Here is a 23,115-nt window from a genome sequence, read left to right as displayed (position 1 = left end):
TGTTAAGTGCACATAACTGCATCTATAGAGTTTGAGCATGACTCTCTATACCTGACGCTGGGCAAACTATTGGACAAAATATTCTTAACTCATGGTCCAATCACTGCTTTGCTTTAGATCACATCTCATGGTGTTCTGCAAGAGGCTACTTATCTGACTGAGATATCACTTTCTAGTTTTCTGACGCATTAAAAGATTAAAAATCCTTCTTCTACCACTGACTGGAATCAATTCATCTGAAGAGATTTTCTCAATTTTATTTCGCCCAACTATTACAATTTCAGTAGTTCATTGTAATACTTTAGTAATCATTTTAAACATATAACATTTTAAAATATTGACTGACTATAAACAACTTCCAAATAAATAAAAGGTTATAAATTGACCATGATGATCTACTTTCTTTTCCTTTGCATTTGCAGACATTGAAATCCTTTAAAATGCACCATTATTCTGGTGGCATCTTCGGTTTCCATACTTTAAGACATTTGAAAATGATTAAATTGTAGATATCAATTAAGTATTAATTCATAACATAAGATTGATTTGTGTATAAAAGAGCATTATTAGAGTCACAATTTTAAAATGACAAAAAACGGTCAGGAAAGTGAGGAGACAAGTGCGTAATTTTCTAGTAGTATTTATTAGTTTCCAACTTGCAGGTCAACAAGGTTTTTGTAACAGAATTGGCAACAAACTGCCCCATACAATCAAATCAGACACTTTCATAGAATGGCAATGAAAATATTATACAACAGTGCAGCTCAGACGCAGTCAATAAACAGCCTGAAAAAAGAAAATCTGTAAAACAATACTGATATGGTTACCACTACTGTTTGTAACATCAGATCAAGAGAGTGTGACATCACTAGTATAGTGTACGACTGTATTGCTGGGAGAGCAGCAGTTCATCTGTGGAGAGCAGTGTCATGACCTCTGCCGGAAACTGTAAACTAATCTTCAAGTATCAAGTTGTCGTGACTGAGGTCATTAAATCAACTTTTACAGTAATAAACTTAGAATACAATAAAATCGCTCAATAAATAAACAACCACAGGCTTTTGTTCTCGAAAACTAGACAAGAGAAAGCACACAGTTCCATATAAAAACATCTATTATCACTTTTTCATTAATATGCTATAAATAGAGTTAACAATAAATATGAAAATAAGAATAAATAAATAAATAAATACATATATAGATATATAAAATAACCTAATGAAATAAGAAATTAGAGCTCAGTAGTCCTTTCTTTCAGAATGACTGTAGGGTTGATGTCACTGCTGCGTGACTGGGCCGTGCTGGAGTTGATGATCATGGAGCCCGTCTCTTTAATGTCTGTCACGTGGAAGGAGGCCACGGGACAGGGGCCCTGCACGTTATTGCACACGAGCCTCTGCAGAGAGGCCGTGTTGATGATGTCGAATCCCACGCTTCCGCCGAAGGTGCTGGGCTTCCAGTACTCCGGCGAACAGATGGCGTTTCCCATCAAACCCTTGAGGGAGTAAGGGGCCCCCATCTCCACCATGGTCTCGCCGAAGATGGCGTTAGGCCTGGGTTTCTCTATGAGCAGGCCCGGGTAGAGCTCCACGGCGTCGACGTGGCCGTACATCTCTTCCAGCACTGCAGCCATTTCGGTTTCTCCTGAGGAACGCAGATGGGAAAACAGTTTGAGTTAGAGACTCGGTCCGACTCGTCTCGCCGGGGCAGCAACTTGCTCTCTAACTATCACCACTTCGTTTGGACTCTAATAGAAACTACCTCTTCATATTTTTTGATTCTTTTTTACTTTTCTCTCTCAAAGCTCATGTATCACATTTAGTTTTTAATCGACATTAGATACAGCAGCAGGAGGAGGAGGCCCTCCTTGTGTGTTTATGTCTTACTCTCTGTGATGACAGTCTGCTTACACTGTCTCAAGATGAAATGAACATCTGGGGCTTAAGAGTCACGGAAATAAATTCCTAACCTCAAGAGCTGGTGGGGACTGAGACAGGTTCCGGGCTATTTTTCTCAATTAGAAGTAGGTTTTCTATGACACGAGGTTTAATCTTTTGATCTGCGTTTTTTAAAAGGTTGTATTTCATCCCTGCAACCAGTTCAAGACAATGATAATGTTATTACTGCGGCAATAATATGGCTTGATGCATCATTTCCTTTCAATAATAACCTCTTTCCTAATCCTCTGACATCTTCCTATAGTTCCACAGGTTTTGTGGGTCATCTCAACTGTGTCTCACCTGTCATGTCTTCAAAAGAGCTGTAGGGCTTCAGGTTGAATCGTTTCCTGTAGGCATTCAGAGACTGGTAACGCATTTTTCTGCTGTTCTCTATGGACTTAATGGCCACGTACATGATGGGTTGAGGGACGTTACGGCCGCCTGCAACCTGGAACAGAAAAAAAGAGCACGAAAAGTTAGCTTTGCAAAACTTGAAGCATCAACAGCAATGTCACAATCTGAAATGAGACTCGGAACATTTCTTACCCGTCCAGCCACCTGCTTGGTGAATGACTCCACCAGGTTGCTGATGCCGTGCTCGGTCACCACAGTCGTGTTGAAGACAAACTGTTTGTAGTCGTAATCGGTTTCCTCGATGTGGAAGGTTTCAGGCATCAGCGGGTGCCAGTGGTACAGGGTGTTGAACTCGGAGGCGATGCGGTTCTGGTACTGGAACTGCTGGTTGAAGAGCAGCTCGGGGTCGAACTTGAGCTTGAAGTTGTAGCCGCTCAGATGCTGCACGTAGTCCTCGATCACGATCTTGATGGTCTCACCTAAAAGAGCAATGGTTGAATATTATATATGCAGATGTTATACGTTTTCAATGTCCCTCTTGCTTTCAAATTTGATGATCAGGATGATGTCTGTTCAGAGTTTGACCTTTAACATTAATTAGCTGGACGTGTCAAACAAATTTTGATGTGGAAATATTCAAATTTCTGTGCCAATGAGTCAAAGTTTACAGCAAAGCAGGAGACATGTTGTGCCAAGTCTTAAACAATGTCTTGATGGATCTTTGACTTATTATCTGTCTGTAGAAGCTGGTTGACCTGCAGTGTTGTTATGAAATATAAAAAACCCACCATTTCCTCTTTCTAATATTGAAAATAAAATTCTAACGTCCTTCACTAAACCTTGTTCCTGAAACACTTCATTATGTGCAACAGGGTATTTCTTTTTTTTTTAGGTGCCTACCAAAAACTTCCTCTATTTTAAACTCCCCACATAATTACATTACCATCATCTCATCATTGTTTTGATTTTATTTCCCCAGCACAGAAACTGCTCTTGAACTCACCGATCAGGATGAGCCGTGTGGTCTGGAAGAGTCTCTCGTCGTCCCAGTCGGGGTGAACCTCCTTCAGCACGCCGCACACCCGGTTGTGCTCCCGCAGCCAGATGGTGGCGTACATCATCAGACCCGGGACCAGGCCGAAAGCCTCGTGGCCGACGGCGAAGCGGTGAGATTCAGGGACGTGAGGAGGGTAGATCATATCAGCGCCCACTTCCTTTACCGTCGGGGGGTACACCTCTCCGTTCATGATCTGCAGGGTTACGAAAGAGAGGAAGCGACTGTGAGGACACTTGTGTGGTTTGAAGCGTGTGACTGTCAGAGCGGCAGCTGTCTCTTCTCATACCTGATATTTAAGCTTGCCGTCCTTGAAGAGCCTGAGCTTGTGTTGCCTCTCCAGGTTGCCTCCGTAGATGTGGTTGAGATCCACCTGAAAGCAACAAGGACGCCATTAATACATGTAACTTTTTTAACCAAACATTCAGAAAACCTGACCTCCAGTCTGAAAATGTGCTCGTCTTACCCCGTGGCCCTGAGCCAGGGTGAAAGCAGGTCCTTTCTTCATGTCGGACTTGAAGAACTGGTGGGTGAAATGCTGGGCGAAGAATGCAAACATCAGGCTGGTGCCCTGGGGGTCCGGGATGAACTGTCTCCTCATCAGGAGCTTCTCCGCCAATTCTTTAGCATCAGGAAGCTCTTTTTTACCTGGAGGAACAGTTAAGAACATTACAGTTAATATACAAACACCATAATACAGAATAAGGCCTGTTTCATCTGGATAAAACTGCTTCTTTTTAATGTGGAATGTGCCAAAGTTGGTTTTGATGTCAGCTGTGTTCAACCAGCTTATTTAAACTCTTGTCAGTCAGCCACACGATTAGCTTCCTATATGATGTAACCGAGCCACTCTTGCTCAGTATTCAAGAATCTGTGAAAACTGGTTCTCCAGAGGCACAGGGAGTGCTACTCACCTAAAACTCCCATGGGTGTTGGGCAACCCTCAGGTACAGGGGGGAGGGTGCGCGTGTAGTACGAGAGGTTGGAATAGGCCTCCCAGCTTTTGTAGCTATAATCCGCGTTGAAAGTTGGAGGGCTATCAATCATGTGGGATCGGGCTGAAGAGGAGAGGGATGAGAGACATTTATTTATATAGCCACCATTGGTATTAAAACTACAACCGCCTCTCAGCAACTCACTTTACAAATTGTTTAAAGTGCCGAGAAGACGTTTACAATCCGTCTAATTTCTGCCTCGGGCAAGAGTGAGACTTACATGTCAGCACATATCTCATGATGGCATCTCGGAGAAAGGAGATGTTGTTGATGATGTTCCAGAAGCCCTTGAAGTGGGTGAGCAGGTAGTGGACGGTGTTGGGCGATGGCTTCAGGGCCACTTTGATCCGTGTGAGGAACTCGGCTGTGGAAACACACAAGAGAGAGAGAGAGAGAGAGTGAGTGGAACAGAATCTGACCCCAGGATTCACCTGATCTGTGTGGATCTGCTTGTGTACTCACGTGTTGAGCAGTTTTTCCCCTGAAAGCCCGTCCGTGTGCAGTCACACTCATAGTCTTCTGATCCGAGGGCCATGCAGACGCCCTTGTTCTGGCATGGCTCTGAGCAACATGGGTTACCTGGGGGGGAAACATGATAATTAGAATTCTCTTCTTCTCATATGCAGAAAAAACGGTGTCAGAAAAAAGATCATACCATAAAAAAAGACCTACAATATTTGTTAAACCAGCAAAAATTTATAAAACACACATGAAACCTTTAGATTTTCATGCTGTAATATTCTTATAAAACAAATTATTTGTGAATTGAGACACAAAATAATCTTTAAAAAATTCAGGTAAAACTTTAGTAACATAAAAGCAGGAATCTTGAGCTTCCCAGCTCCTGTTTATAAATAAAACATGATTGTATTCTTCTTACCTCCTTCACACAAGAGAAAGCCCAGCGCCAACAGGAAAACCGGGAATGTGAATGTGTTCATACTCCAACACTTGGTTTCTTCTTCTTCTTCTGCTTCTTCTTTTTCTCTTCTTTTCTTTTCCTGGGTCCTTGTTTCCTCTCCTCTTTCCTCCTCCTCTCTGCTGGAAGTTGAGAGTTTGAATGTGCAGACCTGCGCGGTGGCACCACCTTTATACTCCTGCTGGGTGACGTCACAAAGCGTGTAGCGCTGTGCAGGCGCCTCATAGATGGAGGACACGTCGGTGGTCGACACCTGACGGTCAGGGGATCTCTCTTCTTTCGCAAGAACCACAGCTCTGCCCACTACCGAATATGGATTTTCAGTTGATGGTATGTGCCCTTTGTCATGTATTTATTCCCCTGCTTCCTATTCCCTCCGTCTTTTTCATTGGTTTAATCCCAGTGGAAAATATTCTATTTGATAGTCTGAAAAGTTATTTATTTATTTCTCATGCAAACAGGAAACTGTATGCGTAACGTAGTTTACTTTATAGTTAAATCATATTGTTTATATTATTATGGACTATAATAGACTTACATACGTATTATAGATAAGTATGAACACTTATTTATTTCATTATTTATAGGCATGATAATAATGGTTTATCTATCTATCTATCTATCTATCTATCTATCTATCTATCTATCTATCTATCTATCTATCTATCTATCTATCTATCTATCTATCTATCTATCTATCTATCTATCTATCTATCTATCTATCTATCTATCTATCTATCTATCTATCTATCTATCTATCTATCTATCTATCTATCTATCTATCTATCTATCTATCTATCTATCTATCTATCTATCTATCTATCTATCTATCTATCTATCTATCTATCTATATATTTATAGATTCATGTGATTATTTATAATATACTGCATTGCCGTGAAATAAAAAATATTATTATTATTTTTGTGTTATTTAATGCGTAAGACCTAATTAATTCTGAGAGATAAGATAATAATCTGAATATGATAACATCTTTATTTAACTGGTTTCATGAAATCTGATTGGAGTGTCTGTAAAGTCGTACAATATCTGTGTTGGTCTCTTTCACTCTTTTTATTGTGTAAATTAATTATTAGCAACTTGAAATAACCGAGACTTCTTCAGAATATGACATTGTGGGATGGAGGAGAAATCCACTTAAAAATGCATAACTGCGTCAAATCCATCTATTTAAACCAGATGTTTCTCTGTTCGATGTGTGGCGGAAAATTTTGGCCAGATGTTACCAACACATGAACCCCACTGGGAAAGTCTGACTTGAAATCTCTTGACTTTCCCGTCACCCTTGTCTCATTCACCGGGGACAGTCACTGCTTCTCTATTGGGACTTTACGCGCCCCTGGTGGACGCACTTCACCGGCTGCGCACCGGAGAGAAGGTGGAAAGCTTTCCCCCTGGTGACTCAAACCCTGACTGCTGCCCGGAAGTTTGTGTAACTCTTTCCTGATCGTCACCACTTTTGTGTCAGCGTGTAAACTTTTCCTCGGTTCCGTGAGGTTCGTGAATGCTTTGATTCTCCAGCTGAGATCCTACCGACGGACGGACTGACTGCTGGGTGTGTGCGTAATGCGGAGAAGAGGCGCCTCCTCCATCTCTCCACTCCCGCTGCGGAGTTGAATTTATTCTCAGTCAGCAATGACACAAATGTCGGGATTTGTGAGTTGATAGCGCGCTACACTTGAGGTACGTTCCCACTTTCCTTGTCTGTGTAACATAAGAGTTGTGTGGATTTTGCAAATTAGGAACAGGAAGGTCGGTGCCAGTGCGAAGTCGTGTCTTCAACCCGCGTCTTCCTCCGCAGAACACTCTCCGCCAGAGGAGAAGGAAACAGAAAACACGCTTTTAATAACTCTAAGTACCTTTAAGGGCAGATGCGACCGAAGTGAGGCACGAATACAAACTATGAGGGTGTTTATACTCTTAAATACTTACTTTAAAGTCTATATTCGATGTATGTAATGTCATATTTTTAAAATCATTGCTCAGAGGTAGTGATATTATCTATCACTGTATGTTGCACGCCCATACTGTACCATCAGGCCTCGTCAGATCTGACCTGCAGCCCATAAGAATCAGGCCAAACCTGCTAGTGGAGTAATAACACGTTATGTATAAGGAGCAAATAATCCAGATTAGAGTCTGCAAGGATTTGTCCTCTGCAATGTTTCTTCAGGTAAATGACACAGTGATTCATACGAGTGATTCTGTGAGACTCATGCAGACACACTGAAATAAGGGCTGCTTGTTGCGTGTCTCTGTTGCACACCTTAGTGTCCTCCTCTGAAATGCAGTGGCTGGGTTAATGTCCCCGGGTCAAGCTGGTTCCGGACTCCAGCAGCCTGCATGCACTCATCTCATTGTGCAGAACCAGGGCAGAGCGAGCTGGCAGCTGGACGAGTTGGACGCTGCTGCCCAGTACGTGACCGGAGCTGTGGACACACAGACTCACTACGTGCTCTCAGGCCACTCTGTATTCACACGCTTTGGTGAACAACTGAGAAAAGACTCAATGACCTTGATGTGCTACCACACACACACACACACACACACACACACACACACACACACACACACACACACACACACACACACACACACACACACAGTACATTCACACACCCTCCCACCCTCTCTCACACCACATGCAAATTTCTTTTTCGGAGTATATGTGTGCTTATCTAAAAATAATCACGTCACAATCTCTTCCGTAAATGCACACCCAGGTTCACTTTTACTGTGTGTTTGTGAGTTGTGTATCGTGTGTTGAATTGCACAGGGTTGTTGCGCGGTTTATTAACCTAGTCCTGGATCTCCGGCCTGAGGACAGGAGAGGGATCAGGATGCGTCTCGTCCTTTATGACCCAGAGGAACCGTGTGAGGACTCGCTGGGTTCTCAGCTCCTTCAGGCTGCACCTGGTTTGCTCTGCAGCCCCTTGTGGTCCGTGTCGGGCCTCAGTAGAAGTCTGTGAGGATTTGTGGCTTCCACAGTTAGATGTTTAGACCCAGGTACTTGAAGGTTTCAACCCTCTACGCCGAGAAGAGTTTCGGTTCTCACTGGAGGTGGAGGGAGGGAGATGGGGAGCAGCGGTGCAATGGTCAAGTTTGTCCTACACATAAATACATGTAAACATTATCATGGGTTTGTCCGGACGCTTTCCCTTTCACCTCTCAACATGTGAGAAGCTCCACTGATGTGTGTTATTAAGTTCCTATAACTTGTTTTCGGGAAGATTTGGTTGTTGATGTAGGCAGCTCTGGTCAAAAGTGGATTTCTTTCCATGTAAATATCTGTAAAAGCTGTGATCTTCTACATTTGGTCTGATAATCAACTTCTTTGTATCCCCTTCCAGGCTCTGGACGCTTGAGTTCGCGAGTGGGATGTTCTCCTGAGTTCAATTTCACATTCTGACAAAGGCTTTTCTGAAAATTACCAACCCGACAACACAACAATGGCGAACAGTATAATTGTGAGTACTGGCGTAGGTATTATTTTACGTGCGGAGACAGTTAAACTGAAACAAGTTCAAACAAAATCAGAGAGATTTTAGTGTTTTTTTTCGCAAGTAGATCTTTTTTCCCCCGAGCAAAACTGGACGTGTCAGATTTTGCACCAAGCATCTCATCAGCAATGTCATGTTTGTTATCAGTGCAGCTGGTGACAAGGTCAGATGAGGATTTGCTCAAGCAGAAAATATGAGATAACAAACATGATATCTGCATTTACAGCTCTGCAGAGCTCATTTCATCCGGTTAAAGTCTCATAACCCTTTTTCTGATTCAAACACTTGTCACGATTCATTGGAATCATTTCACCCTACTTGTTTCCCCGAAAATGTTCACACCTTGAAACTGAACTAAACAGTCATAGAGATTAAGAGTTCTTAAGAAAGACCGGTCATCAGGGCGATAATGCAAAACAGCCTGTGCTCCTAATCCAACATGATGGTTCACTGACATCTGAGAAGGACCAAAGAAAAACTTGTGAGAGATAAATTGCCTTTATAGAAGCTGTTTAATCAACTTAAAGTACATGAGGGAGAATTAACACAAACGGATCAGTGGAAGTATTAAATTAAGTAATATACATATTTCCCAGTTGCCATAGTACCCCATTATCTTTTTTCTTTCAATGTATTTTAATTAAAGTACCACTAAAGTATTTTATCCCCTTGTAAATCCTGGTCTTCCTGCCCCCAAAGATTTTCCCACAGACTCACAGTGAACATGTTTACGTCACATGTTTCTAATTATACGTCATGCGCTTATTTATCTTTTTGCTATTTGGATTTGTAATCTCTTTTGCGTCAATGTTGTTGGACCCAGTGAAGCAAAACCATTGATTGTATGAGTAACACTGAGCTGAACGGCTGTTTTACTGCAGGTCGAGCAGCAGTTTTCTCACAAATTCACAGTGACGGTGGCTCGGGCTGAGAGCGTCACCAAGGGGGCGCTGGGTGACCTGTGTGAGTCTGACTACATCTTACCTCATATTTGTGTAATTCTATAATTTAAACATGTTAGTGCTGCAATGTATTTAGAACGTGGTGCATGTACATCATTATTTTAGCCTTTATTTTACAATTTTCATGTACAAACCATTGAAACGTACTTATACTGAGAGATACTTTGACTTTTGATTTCTGTTATTAAGTAAGACTGTTGAATGTGTGTGTGTGTGTTTGTGTGTACGCAGTGGACACCCCAGATCCATATGTGGAGCTGTACATCGCGACAGCCCCAGAGAGCAGGAAGAGGACCAAGCACATTGACAACGACATCAACCCAAAATGGAACGAGACCTTTCAATTCATATTAGACCCCAACTTGCAGAACGTCCTGGAGGTGAAACCTGCATTTCCTTGTCTAGTAAAGTCAATACCAGTGCAGATAAACGGGAATAGGGAGGGAGATGTTGGGATCAGTGTGTAATCAGGAAGACGTATTGTATTTTAGTTTAGGGTTAATATAAGGAAGCATAAATACAAGAGTTTTCTTCACGTTGAACTTTTTAAAACTTCTCCACAAATCTGAATTGATTAGTTGTGGGGGGGAACTCACACACCGGCTTAAATAACTAATGTGCAGCTCTCTGCGTGTATTTAGAAATTAAATGATGTTGTTTATTCCAATCAGTTAACATTAATGGACGCCAACTATGTGATGGACGAGACACTTGGGACGGCGTCCTATGACATCACCAAGCTCCCTGTGGGCCAAACAAAGACGGAGGCTTTCCTCATTGGAAAAGTAAGACATTTAATCCCTCATATACTCTGGAAATGTGCACAGACTATTATTATTATTATTAGATTAGATATAATATTACCTATTCCAATTGATGACAGAAGATATACTGTGTATGGAGGCTTTCATGTGCCAGTAGAATACTTGTAGAGCTAATGGATGTCAGTTGTGACACAATAATTAAATTATAGAAATCTAAAAACATACAAAGTGACTAATTACTTTTCTATTTGTATTTATATTTATTTATTTGGCTGTTGACAGCAATAACAGCAGCAGGAAGTTATTATGATAATAATTGGATATTCAATTGTTTTGACAGGCAACCAAAGTGTACTTAGAGATGTCGCTGGAGATCTGGTATGTAATCCCTTGTAAATCCACTTTTACATTAATTGTAGCAGTATATGTTTTTGAAATGTATTGTTTCCAAATTTACCCATTATATCCAACGTATGCTCTGTGTACAAATTCATCACAGGTTTAAAAATACACAGGAATTCCAGAAAACATATAGGAATTCACTGAGAGCAGTGCAGAAACTAAATTTAGAACTTGAAAGCAACATGACTCAGAAGGAAGAGGATACTTGTGTCAGAGTTAAATGCATCATCATTTCCATGGTAGTTAATGGGCGGATTTGGAAATGCCACACGCGTTTGAAAGGTTAGTAATAATGAGCCTGCAGGTAGCAAAAGGTCAGAGGTCATGAGGGTTTGTGGATTTGTGTTTCTCACCAGACCAGTCCGGCATCACCAGTCGTGTTAGGAACATGAAGAAACCAGATCCTCCCAGCAGGATATGGTTTCAGCAGAAAATGTAAAACATGTTTACCTTCCTACTATGAGAATTTGTTAATCAAACCTTTCTTCTGTCGTTCATACGTGCAGCACTAAACTGGACCTGCGGTTCAGCTTGGCCCTGTGTGACAAAGAGAAGCAGTTCAGACAAACCCGCAGAGACAGAGTGATGCTGGGCATCAAGAAGCTGCTGGACATGGAGAAGCCTCGTTTCCTCCCCAGCTCTCCAAAGGAGGTGGGAACAGACCAACTCCACACAGCTGTGGCATAGATTTCACATGGGACTGTTCATATTTGACGCTAAAATCGTTTTTTTTACGACTTACGACTATATTTTCGGAGAAGACACAGAGCAAAGTGCCGGTTCAGAACCGAACCCACAGTTCAATAATTAACATGTTATATCGTGTTTTTTCAACCAATTAACACTTAATTGATTTGAATAAGTTATTCTGTAGCCATCAGCTTATACTATTGCAAACTTTGTGCAGATATGACTGTAAACTTACGTCTGCTTCCAACCTGCTTCTTTATTGCTCATCCGAAAGCTATGCGGTCATGCTGCTGCTGCTATTTATTAATGGCAGTTAATCAACCTGTAATATGGTCAATCAGTACTTCCTCCTATGCTTGGTATTTGATGTTCCATCATGGGGAGTGCCGAGGATTAAACTACTTAATTTGGCTGCCTGAGCCCTGGCTGCTGTCTGGCAATGTTAAAGGAAAAGACAAAGAAGATTCCTGGATTCATCCCTTGATCCGGAGCCACACCAAAAGTGTACTGGTTCTTTCTTGGCCCATTTCCCATCCTTGCACCAAGTGTCGTGGAAATCTCCTCTGTAGATTTTGCGTAATCCTGCTGACACAGCACAAACAGAACTGGGATGAGAAGACTTCTCCACTACTCTCAATCTAAGTTTCATTTCCTCTCGGTTCTGTTTTTGGCTTCACGCCGTCAGAGGCAGCTCTAATATCCAGCCAGGCTTTTTTTTTATAACTTCAGTTTATGCAGGAAACTCCAGAGCGGTGAGATAAGCAGAAACTGCTCTCTTCTGTGCTGCAACAATCCTTCACTTCATGTCCAGGATGACACAGTTTGAATAATTTCTGTCAAAATATTCTGAACTGACCAAGAGATTAAACCCAGAGCAGAGGCAGGAAGCCATGTGGCACAGAGAGAGTCGTGGAAGAGCTGAATATCTGAAGTGAAAAATGCCTTAATGTGAATGTGAGACTCCCGGCTGAGTATTTATGTAATTGTGTAAATAAACACATCTCCATCTTCTTCACATTATGACTCTCTCTTGGTGTGTGTTTGTGTGTGTGTGTGTGTCGCAGGTTCCAGTGATAGCCATCGCAGGTTCTGGAGGTGGTTTCCGGGCCATGGTCGGCTTCTCGGGCGTCATGAAGGCCTTGTTTGAGTCCGGGGTTCTGGACTGTGCCACGTACGTCGCCGGCCTCTCCGGATCCACATGGTCAGTTTATATTTCTCCCACGATCTTCTCTCACTTCTCTGACCTTCTTTATTTCTAAAGACACTTGACTCTCTTGTATCCTTTTCTTTTTCTCCTTTCTTCTTCTGCGTTGCCTCCTCGCTTGCTCTGAGAATCCTTCCTGTCTCCTCGGCTGGTACGAAGCTGTCATCGAGTTATGACCCGAGGCATATTTCATTCTCCATCTTCATATTTGTGGAGTGACTTAGTGGATATAACTTCCTAATGAGTGCATCGTGTCCTGCGCCAACCTGAGTTCTAAGCATGTTTTAACTGATTTAACAACCTTGCATTTGGATTTGTGCAATCTGTGACTTTCTCCCTCCCTCTTTATCCCTGTAGGTACATGTCCGCTCTCTATTCTCACCCAGACTTCCCAGATATTGGCCCAAAGGACATCAACAAGGAGCTGATGAACAGAGTTAGCGGTAACCCCCTGAGGCTGCTGATGCCCCAGCACATCACCAACTACATCCAGGCCCTGTGGAGCAAAAAGGCCTTAGGGCAGCCGGTTACCTTCACTGATATCTTCGGTATGCTCATAGGAGAGACACTTGTACCTTCGGTGAGTCGCCAGACAGCTGTTGTTTGGTTTAATTTGAAAGGATTTCCTTATTTGTCCATCTTCTTATTGCTCACCGCTACAGAAGCACTCGTCCCCCCCCTCCCCCAGTTCCTCTTTCCTATCTTCTCTTTTCTTTTGTCGTCTCGTCTCCCCACAACATTAACATTTTTGTGCGTAAAATGAAAGTGTGTAAACGATTCAAAAACTGTTCTCTCCACCACCAGAGGATGGACATCAAGCTGAGTGACATCCAGGGGAAGATAGACCAGGCCCAGTGTCCACTCCCTCTCTTCACGTGTCTGCACGTCAAGCCAGACGTCTCCGAGCTCATGTTTGCAGGTAAATATCTATCATTTTCTTTTCTGGACGTGCTTTTATGTTGCATGTGTCCCATTTCACTCGCAGACCATTTTTTTTTGCATATGTAATGAATAACCAGAGATTATCAGATGGGTTTGGCCACATGCAAAATAACCCAGCGGGACATATTTCCCTCTAGCACTGAGAGGATGTGCTACGTGCTGGGCTGTCGTGGAGTGACAGCTCTGTGGTGATAGTAACTGATCTGTTTCGAGGAACTGAGGCCATGAGGGACTCTGGGTTTGTCCGATGTTGTACAATACTTCCTCATTGTTGAAGTGGCCTGCACAGCAACTGTATGCTACCTATACCCTCAGCGGAACAAATATATATATATTGAAAATGAAATAAAGAAATGAAATCTGCAGGGGATCTTTTAAAATATGATTCAACTCATCCAGAAACCAGTCTTACAGTTCGTCTTCAAGTCAATCATGTGCTCTGCTGACACTTTCATAGATCCTCTGCAGAAATTAAGAGGAGACAGTCTGTCAGGATGTTTTAGTTTCAAGCTCCATGATATCTAATTTATCCGATTGTTGTGCCTGGAGCTCCACACAAATATCTAATCTCTGTAGCTACAATACTCCCTCACTCTTTCGCTTAAAAATAAGTGAAAAGAGGATTCACAGTGATAACATATCACTCAGATTGTTAGAGTCATGATTCATACTGTGGAGAGAGTTATGTTGTGCAGTGTCACGGTGATATGCATCAAGGCCGGCCTCCCCCACTCACTTACACTCACACACACTCACACACACTCACACACACTCATTGAAAGTGTAACTAAAATAAACTTTGTTGAAATCAGTCTAGACTACTTTTACTGACAAATTTTTGGAGCCTCTTTTTCCTCCTGAAAAGTCTGACGTTAGGTTTGTCAATGTTTTGAGGCAAATGAGCTCATGCTAAAGTTTTCAGGAATCTCAAACTGGAGTCCAGAGATGGGACTTTCCAAATAATGTGTCTTTTCTGGCCTCTGTTACCACTTTCTCTGGGAAGAGCCAACATTAATCATATTTTGGCCCTTGTTGAACTCCCAGTTACACCAGCTTCCTGTGCACCTGGCAGCTCTGTATTCGTTTGCTCCTATATTCAATATTCTATGTTGTTTGTTTATTTCTTGTAGACTGGGTGGAGTTCAGCCCGTATGAAATTGGGATGGCAAAGTACGGCACCTTCATGACCCCAGACCTGTTCGGGAGCAAGTTCTTCATGGGAACAGCTGTGAAGAGATACGAGGAGAACCCTCTTCACTTTCTGATGGGTGAGTTTGAGAGACGCTTACACCTGCAGCTCTAAACCAAACGTTTTCCAAAGCTCCTCTTCCGTGAAACTGACGGTGTGTTCTCTCTGTGTGTGTGTGTGTGTTTGTGTGTGTGTGTTTCAGGTGTGTGGGGAAGTGCCTTCTCCATTCTGTTCAACAGAGTGCTGGGAGTCAAGGACACAATCGGTGGCAGCACCATGGAGGAGGAGTTAGGTAATCGCTCAAATGTTCCTTTTCTCTGAGGAGTTTCATTCGCTTTTCATCCACTTTGGCTTCACATTTGAAATAGTTCATTCTTGACCTGCTGAGACGGATCACATGATCTGACTGAAATATCTAAAGCAGCCTCCAAAGGGACTGATTATAATAATATTTTGATAGTGTAGTGTTGCCACTTGATCAAAATATGTTGAAGAGAGAGCTGCAAGCCCCCGGATTTTATAAGCAAATTGTTCAAAGGTAAACTTGACCTGTCCACACCGATCAAAGACTAGTACAGTTTTCTAGTCACCACTTTTTATTGCAGTTGAAAACACGTGGCTCTGTGTTTACGTCTTATTCAAGATTTGATTCAGGATCTCCTGAGAAAAATAAAAGCCTTTTGTCTATGAAGTCGATTTTTCTTGTAGGAGGAAAACTGTAAGAATAAAAACAGGCTTATAAACTAATCTATATTCATGTAAATCCAAACAACATATTTATACACTTTAATGTATTGTACATAAACACAAAGTACAGAATGTTTGCTACTTGAAATGGATGTCAACCCTTTAGTAGAGGCGACATTATACCCGTCCTCCTGAAACTGACATTCCATCTTCTCCGAGATCCTTTTGTTATTTGTTTTTCTTACGCTCTATTTTCACACAAAACGACACCAGTGAGTAAAAATAGCCGCGCTGAAACCACCCCAACAGAAGTCTGTGATTGTTTGTGTTTGTTTGAGTGAGGTATTAGCTTCCTGATCTTACTCTGACAGCTCCTCCACTGGTTGTCACGCTAGAACGCATCTGTGTGCGGTGACCTTTAAACAATTTGTCCCACTGTAAGAACACGTTGTTTTATTGGGTGTATAGTATTTCTCTCAGGAGTTATATTTTGACAGAGACAAACAATAAGACGTGAATTTGATAATGTCACATAGCTGAAGCAAACCCATTGAGTCAGATGCAGCGGTGACGTGTGACGCACATGAGCCTGGTTTGACCTTGTTGCTTCTTGCCTTACAGAGCAGATCAAACCCCAGCACATTGTCGGAGAGGACAGCATGGACAATGAGGACGAGCCGCGCAAAGGTGAGCCACAGTCAAATATGTATCGTGCAGTTATACGAGCGGCTCAGACACCAGACACCTCTTTGTGCACTATATTAAATTTAGCTCTATGCGTGACTGCGAGTGGTGTCGAAAAACCGTTTGGCTCATTCTTACGTCTGAGGGAAAGTTGATTCTTAAATGATCTCATTGATAAAATAGTGGAGATGCTTTGAGGGACTAAAATATTTTTTCTAAGTTGAGCTTTGAGGGAAACCGTAGAACGAAGATAAAAATAGACAGACAGGAAGCGATGGCCTTGAAGATAGAACAATATCTTTCTTTGTACAAATGTCACGAGATAAATCTGGTTGTACTCTACAGAATTGAAATCAGCTCTGATAGGTTTGTCAATGTTTTGAATTGGATGGACTCCAACGGCAGGAAAACAAGTTCAAAAGCTTTAAGAGAGTTTATAAGTAAGGAGTCTCAAACTGCTTCTCCAGGAGTGCAGAGCTGGGTTCTGCACAGGACAGGTTGGGGGCTGTAGTGTTCTCAGTCTGATCCAGAACCGACAGCCCGAGGTTCTGGTAGGGGTCTGGTTGGAGAGTGGGTCGGTGGTGAGTTTTGAAACCAGGGCAGGTGGATGAGGACGAACCGGGAGCACAGGGACAGGAAGGTTCTGGTAATCAAGGAACCCATCGGCTGTCGTTTGACCACAATGATAGATTAGAGCTTCAGGGGTCGGGAGTGGACGTCTGGGCCAAGACTTTTGTTCTGTTCACCATTTACAGCCTCACTAGTTTCCTCCATCACACAAGTTACAGGTTTTCCACACTAAACACAAACAGTGATGCTCTTTGTAGGTGAAGTCCAGATGACATTTTGGCTAATCTCTAACAGAGAGGCTAAATGGTAAATGGTATATGGCCCTTTTCTAGTCTTGATGACCACTCAGAGTGCTTTACAGTACAGTTTGCTATTCGCCCATTCACACACCGATCATGCCAGCATCGGGGTTCAGCCTCTTGCCCAAGGACACTACGGCATGCAGATAGAGAAGACTGGGGATCGAACAGCTGACCTTCTGGTTGGAGGATTGGTGATTTGTGAATCTGAAACCAGAGGGCAACTTCCGATTCTCCATATTCACATGCAGAATCGTTTCTTAGAGATTAGGAGGAAACACAGGAGGAGAAAGGAGATTATGCAGTATTTTTCCTAACATGCGTTTGTTAGGAAAGTTAAACCTCTTGTCGTTATTTATTAAAAATAAGTGAGAAGTAAGAAAAAAAGGTGAGAGTTTTCAGCAGGTTTTCTGCAGAAAGTGCAGTGCTTACGTACTCAGTGTTCAGCTGTCCTGAAATACTTATTAATAAAGTAGGCTTTGAGCACTTGTGTTGTTATTTGATTGAAAAAATGTCTCAACTATGTGTATTGCTCCGAGGCATCAAAGATGACGTAGAGAGCTCAAAGTAGAAAGGCCCCAGGTTAGAAATAACTTGTTTTTGTATAAACTATGGAAGCCAGAAATGGGAAAAAGGCCAAATACATGTTGGAAAAAAAAAAGCGAGACATCATCTGATTTGACATTACAGCAAAAAATGATAGGAAAATTGAAGCATGATTATAGAGTCCCAGACAAGCTTGTGCACCTGGAGATTTGTCTATTTTTGTTATGTGAATCTTATAATTTAGATCCTTATCATTTTCTGATTTTTTGCGTTTAGGTGAGATGTTTTCATTTAGTTGCGGTGAAGTGGAAAGTTCTTGATTTATTGCAGAAAAAGGAACAGATCCTGATTCACAGTTTAATTACTTGTCATGTGATTTGACAACATGCCATTGGCCCTCAGGTGGGAGAGAGAACCAGGAGGCCGAGGACGACTTTAACCGCACCGCTCAGGCTAGCTGGTCCCAGCGAATGGTCTCGTCGCTCTTCAGTGAATCTTCGTTGTTCAACACACGAGAAGGCCGAGCCGGGAAGGTACCTGAGTGTGTTCACGCCCTGCAAAGCATGACAATGACAGAACGAGTCCCGGAAAACGCTGCCTTGTCCCTCGTGCTGCATTCTTGTTTTTAAAAAACTTCCTGTAGTCAAATTCACACCAACCTGCCTCTGTCTCTCTCCGTGATACGATCTCTCTGTGTTACCAGGTGCATAACTTCATGCTGGGCTTGAACCTGAACACCAGCATCCCTTTCTCTCCGGCCAACGATGTCACGTGTCACGCTTCTCCACCTGAGGAGGAGGTTGATGCCGTCACAGGTAAGAATGCTGACATATCGTCAACTTTCGCCGCTTGCAGACCTAAAGGATAGATTCGCAAACTTTACATGTTCTCACAGAGACACGGCCTGGGGTACAGAAGAAAGCGAGAGTTTTGGCTGGCACGTTTCTTTTTCTGTCAAAAAACAAGACAGGACATAATAATCTTGAGGTTTTGACTCCACATTTTCGTCACAATTATGTCATACACATCAGGAATGATGCTGACAATTTTGGAGACAGATAAGAGTAACTGTGTAGAACTTGGAAATGCATGGGCATGTAAGTTTAGTTAAAGCCTGCTATCAAATATAGCCTCAATGTATGTTCCGTACTAAAGCAGCTGCTCCAAATGTACACAACTGTCAATCATTATTTTATACTCTGTACGTCGTACGGCTCTCTATGTTAGAAAGTTAAACACCATTTTTCGGACACTTTTAGACCGATCTTATTTGGTCTAAACATATAAACTTTTCAGTTTAGTCCGAATAAAATAAGAAAAAATAATAAAGATGTGAAAGGTGCCTCGGACTAATGCACCAGAACATTTGTCTGACCAAAAATGTTTTGTCTCGGTCAAGATGAGCCTGAACCGTGATTTTAGTTGTAAGTTGTTTAGTTAAACAACTTTTTTTACTCTGCACTTTATTAAAAAAAAATGCAAATACAGTAGTTGAATTGACAATGACTGACAGTGGACACACGCCCTTTTTACAAACTGAAGAAAATGCTCTTAAAACAGCATTAATTGATCTTTTTGGACAGTTGTCTTCCGTTGAATCAAACTATAAACACAACACTTAGATATTATCACCTGATAAAGTTGTGATGGACATGCTAGTTACACTTTCGGTATCTGCCACTACGGAGGGAACTATCCGTCACTCGAGCTGCTAAATGCTCCACTTTGCTCGACCGCTAGTCTCTCACTGTGTCTGTGAGCAGTTAGTGTAAGTGTGTTTTTGTTGATGTTAAAAATACTTCTCTTCCTCCTGTATTTCCCGAATTTGAGAGGCAGGAAGTAGAAGGTGAGGGGGAACCAAAAATTACCGTGAAGTGCAAAGCGTTTTCACTTAATGGTTCAGCGACTTCTATTCACATTGCACATTGTCATTTTAAACACCTGTTATTTGCCGGTGCTGAAACGCGGGTGTGTTGTGGCATCACTGTGAAAACATTTCAAATATTACCAACCCAGACTTGCGTGGGTGAGCTGTTACGCAAGTTAATTATTCCATTAATTATTCCAGTCAGTCGTGTGGAATAAAATTTGGCTGCAGACATCCATCTTTCCATTCATGTTTCCATTCATCTGATTGATTTTGCCTGATTTTCCTCAGACCCGGACGAGTTTGATCGTATCTACGAGCCCCTGGATGTGAAGAGTAAGAAGATCCATGTGGTGGACAGCGGTCTGACCTACAACCTGCCCTACCCTCTCATCCTGCGGCCGCAGCGTGGCGTCGACCTCATCATATCCTTCGACTTCTCTGCACGGCCGAGTGACTCCAGCCCCCCGTTCAAGGTCAGAACTTGTCTTTGTTTCGCCGTCACAAGTTCTTAAAAGTGACCAGGAGACCAGACCTTTCTGATTCGTGAATGTGTCCCACAGGAGCTGCTGCTTGCAGAAAAGTGGGCTCGAATGAACAAGCTCCAGTTCCCCAAGATCGACCCCAAAGTCTTTGACCGCGAGGGCCTGAAGGAATGTTACGTTTTCAAACCAAAGAAAGGAGAGAAGAACTGCCCGACCATCATCCACTTTGTCCTGGTCAACATCAACTTCAGGAAATTCAAAGCGCCTGGTAAGTGTGTGCCTTCGTGGAGTTTTCCACAGCATGTGTGAGGGAGGGTTACGCCAAGACTGTTATTATAGTAATGCTGGTTTACCGGCATGACACATGAGGCATCTCTTCCTCGAAGCTGCGCTGTGGAATCAGTGGACAGAAGAGAATTGTTTCATGTTTTTCTAAAAGATGGGCCCCACATCTGAGTGACCCCGGTAAAAGAAAGCTGCTCAGGGTCGCTGTGCATTTGTACTGGAAAGGGTGTGTGTGTGTGTGTGTGTGTGTGTGTGTGTGTGTGTGTGTGTGTGTGTGTGTGTGTGTTTAGTGTGTGTGTGTGTCGAACGGCTTCCCTCCCTCAGTACACGTAAGATGTGACCCCTCTGTGTTTTATGAGCCGCTCCTGGTGAATTATGGTTCCTCATGGAGCCAGGTGCCAGTAGAGAATCTCTCGCTGCAGTGGGAGAGCTCTGTGTGTAAACATGCCATACATCATGAGACGCACAAAGACAAACCAACTTTACATTTAGCCGCTCGTCCGGCCCACACACATCCGCAGTGTGTTTATGGACGTTACATAAGCGTTTTGCACTCAAATCCAAAAGACATAGGAAGGACTAATACCGTACATGGACTGCCTATTAGTGAAAAAAGGAAGTTGGTCAGTATGGAATGGGCTCACAAAGCGATAACGCCTTCCTGCCTGCAGCCTTACATCTTTACACCAGTACTTAAAACAATAAAAACTTGAGTTTTCCCCAAAAGGCAGATGATAAACGACCTGTCTATAGATATAACTATTTCAGAATAGTAATCATCCGCTGTTAAAAAGATCCACAAAGATCTATAATCTCAAATGCATGTTAAGTTGAGCATAGATGAGGAGCTGCAGCCTCAGCTCCTTGAACCCAACCTCTGTGGAAGCACGCATGACCTAAGCCTGGATTAATACTAGGCTGGGATTAGGAAGAGCCTTCAGTGAAATAAATTCAAGATTGCTAACTTTTTCATAGCGATTGTCTACAAGACAATAAAACAACTCTTGATATAACTATATCAGCCCAATCAAAAACAATCAACTTGGACCTTAATCCTTAAAACCAACATGGACAAGAACTTGGGAAACAATTCAGTGACAAATGGGAAAAGTAGATAAAGTGACCTTGGAGAAAAGCTGTCTTTTAAACTAAACATACAATATTTATCCATGTAATTTGTCCCAGTTTTCTCACTGACTCATTAATAATTCTAAATGTCCTTACAGGTGTCCCCAGAGAGACTGAGAAGGACAAGGAGTTTGCAGACTTCGACATCTTTGACGACGCGGAATCGCCTTTCTCCACTTTTAATTTCCAGTACTCCAACGAGGCCTTCACCCGACTCCATGACCTGATGGAGTTCAACACTCTAAACAACCTGGAGGTCAGTTCGCACCCTGTGGTTTTACTACAGGAAGTTTACCTGGAGGAATGAAAAAAACACTGTAGATAATATGTCTGGCCCAGTAGTGATGTCTATGATTTATATAAGTATATAGTTTTTCAAGGTCGCTAAGTGGGCTGATGATGAATGGCCCTACCTGCACTCAGTCATTCATTCCTTCATTCAGTTTTGCATTTCTATGTTGTCACTCCACAAATATTAATTCATTGTGCAACACGTCCAAATCCCAAAGGCCCGTCTCTCACGGGTTGGCGCACGTTGTGGCTCGTCTGCCGTAGGTGTGTCGCTGTGCAGGTCATACCGACTTTCACGGCCGACATGAGTCACTTCCTCAGAGGAGCGACTCAGATGCCGAGAATATTTAATTTCACCGGAAGGTCGGCTCAAGCCAAATCATCTCAATCGCCACCCGGTGTCTGGCAGTCATAAATCCTGCCCCCTCCATGTTAGTGGATTGGACATGGACCCAAAACTCAAGAGTACATGTTAAAATAAAAAATGTCAAAGATGGTTTCTGTCATAAGTTTGGTTTTAATTGATATTTAATGCTGTAAAAAACGGGTGATATGTCATGATTGACATTGAATTACTTATTTTTATATTTTGAGCGTTTTTTTAAATGAAGCTTGATGGATTGGATGGATTTGTCCTCATTGATGATACCTGACAGTTTGTGTTTCCTCCCCCGTGTGTCTGTCTCTCGCAGGTGATCAAAGACGCCATCAAGGAGTGCATCGTCTCCCGGAAGGAGAACCCCTCCAGCCCCTCCCGCTCCTTCTCCCTCAGCGAGACCCCCAAGAAGAAGAGATCCCCACCCGCAGCCTTGGCAACACTTGGAAAATGAAAAACAGTCGCCTTGTTTCGCTTGTTTGGCCGTAAAGTTGGAGACTGTGGATCAGTGGACTTTAGGGATTTTTGTCTGTGTAGATTCTACCTTAATCATTTTCTTTTTGGAAAGTGCCATCATGTCGATCTCCTCTCTGTGTGCTTTTTCTCACCAGGAGGATTTGTTCAACTTGGATTTGTGTCGCTAGAGAACCTTAATGTTTACTGTTAAAGCGTTCATGTACAACACAGTTAGAATTTTCATCTGGTTTTATTTGCACCGATGTGGCTGCTGTTGGTGTTTACTGACCTCGAGCAGCCAATGTGCATGTGGGGGACTGGGGAAAGACTGGATGTTGAGAACCTCTGCAGGGTGAGTGGGTTGTTGCAGGTCACATCTGGCTCCATCACAAACTACACAAGACTGTGAAATCTGTCTTTCATTTTTTTTTTATATTTACTGAGTTTCGACTAGTTCTATATATAATATAATAAGTCTGCTCATCCACCTCACTTTGGTGAATCGTT

At 42.5% G+C, this 23,115-nt stretch overlaps 2 protein-coding genes across 2 annotated transcripts; one reads left to right on the top strand and one right to left on the bottom strand.

Moving 5' to 3' along the window:
• Positions 1–624: 624 nt before the first annotated feature.
• On the bottom strand, positions 625–5,388 carry ptgs2b (prostaglandin-endoperoxide synthase 2b). The gene is made up of 10 exons (XM_061078499.1): positions 5,224–5,388; positions 4,806–4,922; positions 4,564–4,707; positions 4,263–4,406; positions 3,815–3,996; positions 3,638–3,721; positions 3,298–3,544; positions 2,487–2,773; positions 2,241–2,388; positions 625–1,644 (listed from the first exon to the last, which is right to left on the bottom strand). The coding sequence occupies exons 1-10, from the start codon at positions 5,282–5,284 to the stop codon at positions 1,232–1,234; spliced, it is 1,827 nt and encodes a 608-aa protein (XP_060934482.1). The 5' UTR covers positions 5,285–5,388; the 3' UTR covers positions 625–1,231.
• Positions 5,389–6,816: 1,428 nt separating this feature from the next.
• On the top strand, positions 6,817–22,680 carry pla2g4ab (phospholipase A2, group IVAb (cytosolic, calcium-dependent)). Its single transcript, XM_061077909.1, has 19 exons — positions 6,817–6,964; positions 8,632–8,748; positions 9,663–9,744; positions 9,975–10,123; positions 10,415–10,528; positions 10,848–10,885; positions 11,416–11,560; positions 12,664–12,800; positions 13,161–13,383; positions 13,608–13,722; positions 14,876–15,013; positions 15,137–15,226; positions 16,243–16,308; positions 18,123–18,253; positions 18,424–18,535; positions 19,879–20,063; positions 20,151–20,340; positions 21,584–21,741; positions 22,469–22,680. The coding sequence occupies exons 2-19, from the start codon at positions 8,731–8,733 to the stop codon at positions 22,604–22,606; spliced, it is 2,229 nt and encodes a 742-aa protein (XP_060933892.1). The 5' UTR covers positions 6,817–6,964; positions 8,632–8,730; the 3' UTR covers positions 22,607–22,680.
• Positions 22,681–23,115: the final 435 nt, after the last annotated feature.

The sequence above is a fragment of the Limanda limanda genome, chromosome 9, assembly GCF_963576545.1.
Source record: "Limanda limanda chromosome 9, fLimLim1.1, whole genome shotgun sequence".
In the NCBI taxonomy this organism is placed as follows: domain Eukaryota; kingdom Metazoa; phylum Chordata; class Actinopteri; order Pleuronectiformes; family Pleuronectidae; genus Limanda; species Limanda limanda.
This window is presented reverse-complemented; position numbering and strand designations above follow the sequence as displayed.